Source organism: Onychostoma macrolepis, chromosome 13 (genome assembly GCF_012432095.1).
Source record: "Onychostoma macrolepis isolate SWU-2019 chromosome 13, ASM1243209v1, whole genome shotgun sequence".
Classification (NCBI taxonomy): domain Eukaryota; kingdom Metazoa; phylum Chordata; class Actinopteri; order Cypriniformes; family Cyprinidae; genus Onychostoma; species Onychostoma macrolepis.
This window is the reverse complement of record NC_081167.1, coordinates 1,488,687-1,502,512: the sequence shown is the minus strand read 5'-3', so window position 1 is coordinate 1,502,512 and position 13,826 is coordinate 1,488,687. Positions and strand designations below refer to the sequence as shown.

The 13,826-nt window shown below is 39.8% G+C and overlaps 1 protein-coding gene across 1 annotated transcript in view; it reads left to right on the top strand.

Moving 5' to 3' along the window:
* LOC131552035 (NACHT, LRR and PYD domains-containing protein 12-like) overlaps positions 1-13,826 on the top strand; it is a 35,704-nt gene that overhangs the window by 6,226 nt on the left and 15,652 nt on the right. The window contains exons 3-5 of the mRNA XM_058795418.1: positions 6,165-6,431; positions 9,705-11,505; positions 13,580-13,753. Of these exons, the coding sequence (XP_058651401.1) occupies positions 6,167-6,431; positions 9,705-11,505; positions 13,580-13,753 (2,240 nt within the window). The 5' untranslated portion in view covers positions 6,165-6,166. The remainder of the gene's footprint in view (positions 1-6,164; positions 6,432-9,704; positions 11,506-13,579; positions 13,754-13,826) is intronic.

Here is a 13,826-nt window from a genome sequence, read left to right as displayed (position 1 = left end):
GCAGACTGGATTCTTGAGGGCGCTCTGGAAGCGTGGAGCTGGACGGGACCAGCGGGGACGACGGAGAGCTGGACGGGACCAGCTGAGACTCTTGGGAGCGCCTTCGTGGCGCAGGCACTGGGGAGGCGCTCTGGAAGCGCGGTGCTGGACGGGACCAGCGGAAACTCTTGGAAGCACCTTCATGGCGCAGGCACTGGGGGGCGCTCTGGCAGCGTGGTGCTGGACGGGACCAGCGGAAACTCTGGAGGGTTCTTGCGAGGGGCAGGCTCCGGCGGGCTCTTGCGAGGGGCAGGCTCCGGCGGGCTCTTGCGAGGGGCAGGCTCTGGCGGGCTTGCCACGCTCTCAGCCGGCGGGCTAGCCTGGACCGCGAACGGCGGCATGAATTTCCCCGCTGACAGCGGGCTAGGGAGAGCCGCGAACGGCGGCTGGTAAGAGGGAGCCACGGACGGCGGCCGGCTTGCGTGGACCGCGGACGGCGGCGGGCTTGCGTGGACCGCGGACGGCGGCGGGCTTGCGTGGGCCGCGGACGGCGGCTGGGGAGAGGGAGCCGCGGACGGCGGCGGGCTTTCTTGGGCCACGAACGGCGGCTGGTGAGGCGGAGAAGCCATCTGCCATCTTTGTTCACAATACTGATGACTGGAGACTGGAGCAGATTTAGGAGCTAGAATGGATTTCCTCTTCATAACCTTCCTGATGGAAATAATAGGTGGATCCGCCAGCTTTGCCACCAAATCTGGGCTGTTTGAAAAAACCTTCCTTGCCCGCGGGAATGTGGAAGCGCTGGCTGGGATATTGGAAGCTGGATAGGGCTTGGGAATGTTTACATAGGCTGGACTAGACACGGTGCAAGGCTCTGGGATGACAGCCACTTTGGGCGATGTCTGGTGATCAGCGGTCACGATTGGTGATAACTGACCATCGGCGGGCCAGTGGTGTGCGAACTCGGGTCAGGCAGGCATAACAGGTGATGACTGGGAATCAGTGATTATGATGGGTGAAGACTGGAGATCGTCCACCACTTCGCCAACGGTGAATGCTGATCCCACTATCAGAAGAGCGAAGTCGATGTAATACTCTAGAACCCAGCTTGGATCAGCCATAGGCATGATAAACCGGATACTATCATCTAGTCCGTACCAAAATCCTTCCATTAGAGTTAGGTCATCACCGGCTGCCCAGCTACAGCAGTTGAGGAAGTCCTGGACATACAATTCAAGATTCCGGCCGTTCTGAAAGAGAAACCCGGAGGATGGTGGACTGATTGGGGTCATTGCTCCGAGGAGTTGTGTTGAGGAAAGCCCGTTGTCCTCGCATGTTGTTTTTAAGCGGTCTGGTCTTCTGTCACATATTGGAGGGAGAGGCACACAAGGGTAAAGTCAGGTGAGAGCTTCTTTATTAACCAAACTGAAGGCAGCATCAAAAGGTAAGAGTTCAATGAAGCTCAATAAACTGAGGAATTAAACATCCTTATCTCTCCCTCTTAGTGGAATCAACTGGAGGAAGACATCCATGGAGCCACAGAGATCTAGCAGGTAAGTGATCAGACGGATGAGGCGCTTATAACCTCGAGACCAGACAATGAGGGTATGACTTGAGTGAAGTATTATAGGGAGCTTGATTAGTGACAACAGGTGAGGAGGATTCCCTGATGACGGTCAGGTGTGAGTGATTTCAGATGGAGTGCAGGTGAGTGAACAGAAGGATGCTGGGAAGTGTAGTGCGGTTCAACTGGTGACTGTGACACTGCCATGCTTCAAAACAGCATATAAAACTTACGCAAGTGTTTTTCTTTTCTTTTCTTTCTTTTTTTTTAAACTAAAAGCAATTAAATCAATTTGAACTTTTAAGTAATCAGCACATTTGCACAACACAACTTTCTGAACCTTCATACAATACCTGTCAAAAGTTTGGAAACCTTAGGATTTTTAAATGTTTTTCATGAAGCCACTTACAGTATGCTCACCAAGGCTGCAATAAAATATAGAGAAAACTGTAATATTGTGAAATTGCATTACAGTTTTTTACTGCATTAGAATTTTTTCTGAAGGGACACGTGACACTGAAGCCTGGAGTAATGATGCAGAAATGCCAGCTGGCCAAAACAAGACTTCCCAATGAGAGTGTAAGAGGGTGCTGCTTAAATAATCCAGGGAATAGCGAACAGTTGAGGTGACAATTAAGGTGCATTCACGCCGTATCGTAATTACCATGATTATGAGATACCAATTTGTCAAAAGCGTTCACGTCCCTGTAGATCTCGTAATTACAACATGTGAACTGGGAGTTTTCTGAGAGCTACAACTTGTACCACCTGACTATCTCAGATTCATTAGGCGCTATGTTTAGGCATTGATAGTGTGATAGTTCCCGAGTCTGAGTCAAAGGTTGTGAACAGCTTCAAGAAGAATGTCATGTGTTATCATCTCGAAATCACAGTAATTACGACATGGCGTAAATGCAGCATTAGTTTCAGGTACAGGGATTCAGGCACGTGCAGAGGGGGGTGCGGTGGGTGCTTGAGCACCTGCTCCTTTTCCCTTGATTCCCTTGATCCCCAAAAGTGCCCTTTGTCAAGGCAATTTTGTTTTGTAATTAAACGCCATTTTGTGAAGGCCTGCCCAATCTAACTATTAGTAAAATTACTTAATAATAATTTAGCCGTAAATAAAATTATCCACATGATGACCTTTCACCTGAAGATCTCATCCGGCACGATCCCTCACGTTCAGATACCTTTAGTAATTTAGGGCACTACCAGGAATGCCTTCAGTAACGTCCGTGGCTGCTGGTAAGTGGAGTTCTCAGCGGAGCGGTGTGCTTGTAAACTGAAAAGATCATGCACAGCTGTTGTTTATATTGCTGTGTGTAGCCTGTGGAAGCAAGGTTAGCTGCAGCAAGGGGCTACAATACTTTTGTTCAATGTTTTCCTAATGACAATTTTATGATTGGTTTATAAAGGCTACTACGAACACCTTTTTCCCTTTTTTTATCACAGAATAATTCAGGAAATATATTTTATAGTTTCTATAGTAAATGATATATCAATCAGTACTGCATTTTTCAAATAGTTTCTTTATTTATTACCTGGAGATAACTTGAAAACACACATAAACCATATATTTTCGTAACCGTGTGTTTATTGTCTTCACGTTTCATCAGTAAAAATGTTTCTGTTTTTATTCAGCTCAGCTACAGCAATGGCGTGCGTTTGTCCATATTAGGGATTTCCCTAGGGACTAATTTACATTTTATTAAAATTTATATTAATTATTACAAATGCAGCTAACGTAGTTCTACACACAACAATATAAAGAAAGGTGCTTGTTCTCTTTCATTCTTGCTGTTTATGGTCAGATCAATGCAAATGTCAACTCATGTTTTTATGCAGCAAACACAGAGTTGTAAATGAGAAAGAAGTTGATGTGCCTTCTAAAATCGAGACCAGACAATGAGGGTATGACTTGAGTGAAGTATTATAGGGAGCTTGATTAGTGACAACAGGTGAGGAGGATTCCCTGATGACGGTCAGGTGTGAGTGATTTCAGATGGAGTGCAGGTGAGTGAACAGAAGGATGCTGGGAAGTGTAGTGCGGTTCAACTGGTGACTGTGACACTGCCATGCTTCAAAACAGCATATAAAACTTACGCAAGTGTTTTTCTTTTCTTTTCTTTCTTTTTTTTTAAACTAAAAGCAATTAAATCAATTTGAACTTTTAAGTAATCAGCACATTTGCACAACACAACTTTCTGAACCTTCATACAATACCTGTCAAAAGTTTGGAAACCTTAGGATTTTTAAATGTTTTTCATGAAGCCACTTACAGTATGCTCACCAAGGCTGCAATAAAATATAGAGAAAACTGTAATATTGTGAAATTGCATTACAGTTTTTTACTGCATTAGAATTTTTTCTGAAGGGACACGTGACACTGAAGCCTGGAGTAATGATGCAGAAATGCCAGCTGGCCAAAACAAGACTTCCCAATGAGAGTGTAAGAGGGTGCTGCTTAAATAATCCAGGGAATAGCGAACAGTTGAGGTGACAATTAAGGTGCATTCACGCCGTATCGTAATTACCATGATTATGAGATACCAATTTGTCAAAAGCGTTCACGTCCTGTAGATCTCGTAATTACAACATGTGAACTGGGAGTTTTCTGAGAGCTACAACTTGTACCACCTGACTATCTCAGATTCATTAGGCGCTATGTTTAGGCATTGATAGTGTGATAGTTCCCGAGTCTGAGTCAAAGGTTGTGAACAGCTTCAAGAAGAATGTCATGTGTTATCATCTCGAAATCACAGTAATTACGACATGGCGTAAATGCAGCATTAGTTTCAGGTACAGGGATTCAGGCACGTGCAGAGGGGGGTGCGGTGGGTGCTTGAGCACCTGCTCCTTTTCCCCTTGATTCCCCTTGATCCCCAAAAGTGCCCTTTTGTCAAGGCAATTTTTGTTTTGTAATTAAACGCCATTTTGTGAAGGCCTGCCCAATCTAACTATTAGTAAAATTACTTAATAATAATTTAGCCGTAAATAAAATTATCCACATGATGACCTTTCACCTGAAGATCTCATCCGGCACGATCCCTCACGTTCAGATACCTTTAGTAATTTAGGGCACTACCAGGAATGCCTTCAGTAACGTCCGTGGCTGCTGGTAAGTGGAGTTCTCAGCGGAGCGGTGTGCTTGTAAACTGAAAAGATCATGCACAGCTGTTGTTTATATTGCTGTGTGTAGCCTGTGGAAGCAAGGTTAGCTGCAGCAAGGGGCTACAATACTTTTGTTCAATGTTTTCCTAATGACAATTTTATGATTGGTTTATAAAGGCTACTACGAACACCTTTTTCCCTTTTTTTATCACAGAATAATTCAGGAAATATATTTTATAGTTTCTATAGTAAATGATATGTCAATCAGTACTGCATTTTTCAAATAGTTTCTTTATTTATTACCTGGAGATAACTTGAAAAACACACATAAACCATATATTTTCGTAACCGTGTGTTTATTGTCTTCACGTTTCATCAGTAAAAATGTTTCTGTTTTTTATTCAGCTCAGCTACAGCAATGGCGTGTGCGTTTGTCCATATTAGGGATTTCCCTAGGGACTAATTTACATTTTATTAAAATTTATATTAATTATTACAAATGCAGCTAACGTAGTTCTACACACAACAATATAAAGAAAGGTGCTTGTTCTCTTTCATTCTTGCTGTTTAATTGGTAAAAGTTTAAAGTGCTTCGAGGTGTCTTGTCTTTTTTATGTTATCTGACTAAAAACTATTCATACTAGTTTGAACTATTATTATTACAGTATTTATTCAAAAAACGTAGAGTGCCTTAAAAATAATTATCACAATGCTGGTAAAACAGGCTTATACTGATTATCTTGTCCTTCGAAGTATAGCTACTTATCAAACCTGTTTTTATAATCATTATCATTCAAAAAATGAATAAATACAGAACAGGGATAGAATCCTATTTTAAATAAGACAGAGATATTGTTTTTTTTTCTACAACAACAACAACAGTAGTGTTTACAACAGCAAAACCATACCCTGTAAACTCAATAACATCAACAACAACAACTATAATAATAATCATAATATAATTCCAGAGTAATTAAGAGGTGCAAACAATTTCTTTAACATTTAAACTTGAAATGGTCTTTTCTGTTCTGTGTTTCTTTTTCAAACCTGCGTGATGGCATTTGCTGCTGTATCAATACAAAAGCATCCATTTCGATACACGTATCAGCAAGGAGCACAGCCCTATTAAAAGCCGTGTTCCATGTGCCCCTTTTATACTTTGAGCACCTGCCCCTTCAAAGGTCTCTGCACGACCCTGCAGGGATTATGGGAATAGGAGTCACAAGAAATAAAGTCGATACTCAGGGAGGGAGCCCTCTAGTGGCTAGATTTGTGACATACTGTGTTTTGATCAAGAAAATGCAGTTGGAAAGCATAGGAGACTTCATTTAAAATATTCAAAAATCATGTTTCCAAAGTTTAACAAGTACTGTATGTCTCTTAACTGTCTCTCTGTCCGCTCTCCATTAACACACATTCATCTCACAACCATTGCATCTAAGAGATCTGATCTGATCACAGTTTCAATTCATAATCCAAGTAACATTTGAGCACTTTTTTTCCCCTGCAGAAATGAATCTAGAATCTGTTAATGAGCTGCTGCTGAACTCACTGAAGGGACTGGTTTCAACTGATCTAAAGACATTTATTTGGCACTTAAAGAATAAATATCCCTTTATATCAAATCATGAAATGGAGAATGCAGATCACTTAACAACAGTTGATAAGTTGGTGACTTGTTTTGGTCCAGAAAAAGCTGTTAAGATCACAGTGGAAATCCTGAGGAAGATTAATCAGAATGAACTGGCTAAACAGTTGGAGAACAACCACAAGAAAGGTAAAATTTACTGTATTTCACTGTGACTGTAATGTAAGTGACTGTTTATCAATCTGATTGTTTTAAATGAACTTAGCCTGAAGGCAATATGAAGACATCTGCCCCTAACAGAGCTGATTCAAAATGGATGTAGGGAAAATAACAATTAGGCTTCTTCCCAGGGAACAAGAGAAAATACAACAGCAAGCAGCAATTACAAGCACAACAGCAAGAGATCTTATACAAATGCATTTGATAGTACAGAGTGTCCCCAGTGGTGACTTTACGAATGGATAAATGGCTTCAATGGACTAAAAGTCTTAATTAAAACATTTTATACTACGATATAATTCTATAGTAAGGCTGAACAATAGTCATCAAATTTATTTGCCATTTTCAGGGCATGATTACAATCGTGCAAGCAAATGTTCAAGCCTTGTTTGCTATGCTAGTTATAGGTGGTTTGATTATATCAGTTTTTAGTAAGTTTTAGTTACTGTGGTCAGCTTGGCCTAAAAATGATCTGAGTCTAATGGTGACAAGCAAATGAACATTTGGATGAGAAAAAAAATGTGTTCAGATATTTTAAAATTGAAATCAATTGTATTCAAGTTAGCATGAGTCAGGGCCAGTACCGCCGCTCCCTATATGCAGAGTACGCAGTTTGCGTAGGGCACCATCTCCCAAGGGGGCACCATCCCAGTTGCTCAAAAAAAAATAAAAAGAATTTGTTCTATATTAATATTAAAATTAACATATACATAAATAAAAATATAAATATAAACATGAACATATATATAATTATAAAAAATGCATTTTACGGTGAACACAGTAGGCAGCAGGCTAAGCACACGTGACGCGCCATTCCCGCATCCGCTCGGACCTCATGTTTGCGGCGGAATGCAAATGATCATAATTTATGGACAACTATACCCGTGAAAAGACATCAGCAATCTGGCGCCGAGAAAATAAAAAAACGAAGCACATGCATCACTTTCAGGTAGGCTACATTCATAATCCTGTGAAACGTTTTTGGCTGACGTTAATAACGCGTTTTAATGTCGGTAATAATTTAACCACCAACAACGCATCTAATATTTTCCCTTACGAAACTTAGCCATGGTTTTACTATACGAATAAAACCAAAAATCATGGTTCTTGTAACCACGGTAACCACAAATTAACCATGGTTTTGTTACTAATAGTTTACAAAGAAGTACTAGGATAATATTTTTTTGTGGTTATAAAAACAGAAGCCAACATCAGCCGTTATATTACTTAAAATGCATTATATAAAAACAATGAGGCAATAATGATTGGTTAATTAATAATTATATGGTTTCATTGAATAACACTGTTAAAATACATAATGTAATACAAAATAAACAATTTATGTACATTACATGTTATTACAAATGCCTGTAAAGGGCGCCAAAGGCCTGGTAACTGCTGCTGTTACACTTACAGGACGATCAAGTCCTTGTTTAATACTGACCAAACAGCTAATTCAAATATCCACTTAATATTTAATTTTTGGCCACCTTTTTGCGATAGAAATGCTACAGCCTCTATAATTTCTTCAACAAAAACATGTGGACATCACAACCCTTAAAACAATTTACTATGGTTTTATCGTAGTAAAACTGCTTAATTTTCTTTTGCGTGATTTCTGAATGCTTGAGACTATAACATCAATCAGACTACTGTAAATTGTAGCTGTAGATAACTGTCTAGAGCTACAACTGTAATTTGTAAATAATGTAATTTAATTACAATTTATTTACTTTTATATTTTATTAAAGTTCTATTTTGATCCCCATATGCTTTTTTTTTTTAACTTCCATAATATTTGACAGAGGGGGCACAACAATACCAGGGCTCGCAAAATCGCTAGCCCGACATCCCGGGGCTATTGTGTTTTCCAGTCGGGCTACCAAAATGTATCACTGCCTGCCCGACGGGCTCCTTAAATACAGACATCCCGCGGGTCCTTAAAATCTCTTAAAGTGAGTTGTATCAAAATTAAGGCCATAAAATTTTTTAAATATGTTAAATGGTATAAGAAATGTCTTAATTATAATTTCAAGAGTTGGGGACGGAAAGACATGAGTTGCAATATGGCTGGATTAAACTTCAAAAGGCAATGATGTCATTGAATAAATAATGAGTGCTGCACGTTTCAAGTCAAAACGCGGTGCGGATGTCTTTATGTGAATGTATCTGAAGGGAACCAACTGTCCTCAGAAACGTGTCGTTGGCATTTTAATTTCATTTTACCTATAATTGCTGATAAAGCAGTGTTTATGAGCACGGAGCTGCTTTGTGTACAGCGTTTCCGGGGAAACCGCAATATTTCAGCGATCCTAAAGCGCCACCTCGTGGCAGAGAATGAATCTGCATTTCCAATAAGCCTTTCTTGCTGTTTATGGTCAGATCAATGCAAATGTCAACTCATGTTTTTATGCAGCAAACACAGAGTTGTAAATGAGAAAGAAGTTGATGTGCCTTCTAAAAATCGAAACAATTAAGACAGTAATATTTATACGTTTTAAATTAACACAATAATGTATATGCTTGATTGATCCCCTTTCATAAAAACGGTCTATAGCCTGAAACGTTGTTGTATAAGATTTTTGTTTTTGTGAAAACCTGTATCTGAACTGTAAATCATGTAATTTTATGGCTCAAAACTGTATGTTACCATAGACATTGTCCAACCCCGCTCATACTGTGTTCATTTTACTTGTGCAGCTCTTAAAATGGGTCATAAATTGCCTTAAATATATTTGTAAAAAATTCTGCAGACACCCTGTAAATAGTGAAATAAAATTCCTTCCTTCATATTTTGTTGATATTTGTGTATTGAAAATATTTTTGATTGACATTTAAACTCCTGTCTGGTTTTCTATATTTTAAAAAATAATAATAATAAATAACATAGTAATTTTTAAATTCGGGCTAGTTAAATTAATTTTTGGGCTACCAAAATCTGAAGAGTACCTGCCCGAAGGGCTACCAGGGATTTTGAAATTTTGCGAGCCCTGAATACAATTCTTTTTAGGGCACCCATTTGGCCAGCAGCGGCCCTGGTCAGGGCATTTCCATGACCAAACATGTTATGAACTACAGCATAAGCAATGTAAGATGTGAATGTGATTCATTTCAATATAGTTGAAGCCCAGGTTTCTATTACGCATGTTTTGTAGACATTTTTGTAGAATTTACATTTAGGTTTTATTGGGAGTTTATTACAAATCCAATCAGTTTTTTCTGTCTTTTTATTTTTTCTCACAGAGCCAACTGCAAAGGACAGTAAAGCGTCCCTTTATGATTACACAGATTTCAGCCTTAGTCTAAAAGACAAATTAAAACAGGATTACAAAAAGATATTGGTTGGTAATTCTGAGAGAGGTCGTCTGAAAAACCTGACAGATATTTACACTAATTTATATGTGGTGAAGAATGAGACTGGAGGAATAGTGAATGAGCACGAGGTAAGACAGATCGAATCGAGTCGCAACCGATTTAATGCCACAGACACACCAATACAGTGCAACGACATATTCAAAGCCCAAAGCAGAAAAGTGCTGATGTTGGGAATCGCAGGTGTGGGAAAGACCATCTCTGTCAATAAATTCATCCTTGACTGGGCTGAAGGAAAAGAAAATCAGGATATAGTCTTCATATTTCCAATCCCATTCCGTAGACTGAATTTGATCAAACGAGAATGCAGTCTCATGGAGCTGCTTCACAATTGCTTTTTTAGTGGTTCTGATAAACTTCCATCACTTCCGGAAGGTGATGGTAAGGTCATGTTCATCTTTGATGGGCTGGATGAATTCCATTTCCCATTGAGATTTGGTGAGAATGATGGATTTACCAATGTTGACCAAAAAACAACAGTGAGTAACATAGTTACAAACCTGATCGAGAGACATCTGGTTTCCTCTGCTCTCATCTGGATCACATCCAGACCAGCAGCAGCCAGTCTGATACCCCGAGATTACATTGATCTAGTGACAGAGGTGCGAGGATTCAGCGAAGAGCAGAGAGAGGAGTACTTGAAAAAAAATAGCAATAGCCTCAAGGATGCTGAAAACATCATCCGTCACATCAGGAAATACAGGAGCCTTTACATCATGTGCCACATCCCTGTCTTCTGCTGGATCTCTCTCACTGTTCTTCAGCCTCTGCTGGCTCGAGAGGGCAATGACAAAACTCCCACCACTCTCACAGGGATGTACACAAACTTCTTACTTTTTCAGCAACAACAGATGATAAAAAAATACAGAGATGATCCTAAACCTCAAGTCAATGCTAAGTCTTTTGATCATTTTTTTCTGAAGCTTGGCAAACTGGCCTTTAAACAATTGGAGAAAGGAAATCTGATTTTCTACAAAGAAGATCTTGAGGAATGTGGATTAGATATCAATGAAGGGTCAGTGTACTGTGGGTTGTGCACTCAGATCTTTCAGGAGGAAGAGGCCGTTACAGCAAGAAGCACTTACAGCTTCATACATCTCAGCATCCAGGAATTTCTTGCTGCACTATATGTGTTTTTTATCAACAAAGACAAGAAAGCAAACCCATTTCGTGAATCCTGGAAGAAAATGACGGTGCCTTTTAAGGGAAATTACATGTTTCAGCTTCATAAGGATGCGATCAAAAAAGCGTTACAAAGCGAGAATGGACACCTGGACCTTTTTCTTCGGTTCCTTCTGGGTCTCTCACTGGAGTCCAATCAGAGTTACCTGAAGGAACTACAGCCAACACTGACACTTAAAACAGAGAATGTCAAAGACACTGCTGACTATATCAAAAAGAAAATAGAGACAGAGGAATCAGTGGAGAAAACCATCAATCTCTTTCATTGTCTGAGTGAACTGAAAGATGACTTTGTGGAGGAAATCCAGAAAATTCTGAGCTCAGGATACCTTTCAACACAGAATCTCTCCTCTGCTCAGTGGTCAGGTCTGGTGTTTGTGCTCCTGATGTCAGAAGAGACTCAAGAAAAGTTTGAACTGCAGAAATACAGAAGATCTGATGAAGCACTGATAAGACTGCTGCTAGTGATCAAAAACACCAGAAGAGCACTGTAAGAGCATTCTATACATTAATACAATGTTAGTCATTTTAATTGGGCCTTAAATTTACACAGGTGAATTGTTAGCCATATGTAAATGAAACTTGCAATATTGTATTTTATATATATATATATATACAGTGAGGAAAATAAGTATTTGAACACCCTGCTATTTTGCAAGTTCTCCCACTTAGAAATCATGGAGGGTCTGAAATTGTCATCGTAGGTGCATGTCCACTGTGAGAGACATAATCTAAAAAAAATCCAGAAATCACAATGTATGATTTTTTAACTATTTATTTGTATGATACAGCTGCAAATAAGTATTTGAACACCTGTCTATCAGCTAGAATTCTGACCCTCAAAGACCTGTAAGTCTGCTTTTAAAATGTCCACCTCCACTCCATTTATTATCCTAAATTAGATGCACCTGTTTGAGGTCGTTAGCTGCATAAAGACACCTGTCCACCCCATAAAATTAGTAAGAATCCAACTACTAACATGGCCAAGACCAAAGAGCTGTCCAAAGACACTAGAGACAAAATTGTACACCTCCACAAGGCTGGAAAGGGCTACGGGGAAATTGCCAAGCAGCTTGGTGAAAAAAGGTCCACTGTTGGAGCAATCATTAGAAAATGGAAGAAGCTAAACATGACTGTCAATCTCCCTCGGACTGGGGCTCCATGCAAGATCTCACCTCGTGGGGTCTCAATGATCCTAAGAAAGGTGAGAAATCAGCCCAGAACTACACGGGAGGAGCTGGTCAATGACCTGAAAAGAGCTGGGACCACCGTTTCCAAGGTTACTGTTGGTAATACACTAAGGCGTCATGGTTTGAAATCATGCATGGCACGGAAGGTTCCCCTGCTTAAACCAGGCCTGACTTAAGTTTGCCAATGACCATTTGGATGATCCAGAGGAGTCATGGGAGAAAGTCATGTGGTCAGATGAGACCAAAATAGAACTTTTTGGTCATAATTCCACTAAACGTGTTTGGAGGAAGAAGAATGATGAGTACCATCCCAAGAACACCATCCCTACTGTGAAGCATGGGGTGGTAGCATCATGCTTTGGGGTGTTTTATGCACATGGGACAGGGCGACTGCACTGTATTAAGGAGAGGATGACCGGGGCCATGTATTGCGAGATTTTGGGGAACAACCTCCTTCCCTCAGTTAGAGCATTGAAGATGGGTCGAGGCTGGGTCTTCCAACATGACAATGACCGAAGCACACAGCCAGGATAACCAAGGAGTGGCTCTGTAGAAGCATATCAAGGTTCTGGCGTGGCCGAGCCAGTCTCCAGACCTAAACCCAATAGAGAATCTTTGGAGGAGCTCAAACTCCGTGTTTCTCAGCGACAGGCCAGAAACCTGACTGATCTAGAGAAGAGTGGGCCAAAATCCCTCCTGCAGTGTGTGCAAACCTGGTGAAAACTACAGGAAACGTTTGACCTCTGTAATTGCAAACAAAGGCTACTGTACCAAATATTAACATTGATTTTCTCAGGTGTTCAAATACTTATTTGCAGCTGTATCATACAAATAAATAGTTAAAAATCATACATTGTGATTTCTGGATTTTTTTTTAGATTATGTCTCTCACAGTGGACATGCACCTACGATGACAATTTCAGACCCCTCCATGATTTCTAAGTGGGAGAACTTGCAAAATAGCAGGGTGTTCAAATACTTATTTTCCTCACTGTATATATATAAACATACTTGTTAGAAATGTATAATTCAGTGTGATGATATTAAATGCCAATGTATCTCCACCATCAGGAAGGTTATACTCAAGTTTTAGCCATTTTATTATTCATAATATCAAAAATTACGGAAACTGAAAATATTGATTTGATATTTTATTTTTTATAGTTTAATCATTGAAAAATAAATGTAAAATATAAACTTGGATTTATAGCCTTACATTCTCTCTTAAATTCAATAATCCTCGAACACATCTGATGGTATTCATTTTGCTTACATCCCTATGGTTAAATATTTTTCCAAGTTATCTGTGGTCCAGATTATAAACCATACCTAATAAACACATTAATTATGCAGTTTGTTTTGTTCTCCACACAGGCTGCATAGCTGTAAGCTCACTAGTCAGTCCTGCAAAAGTTTGTCTTCAGTTTTGCAATCCTCAAACTCTGTCCTGAGAGAGCTGGACCTGAGTAACAATGACCTGCAGGATTCTGGAGTGAAGCTGCTCTCTGATGGACTGAAGAGTACAAACTGTCAGCTGGAGATACTGAGGTTTGGGTTTCAAATACTTTCATTGTTTTTTTAATTGCTAAATTATATTTTCCAGATTATAAATCATATCTAA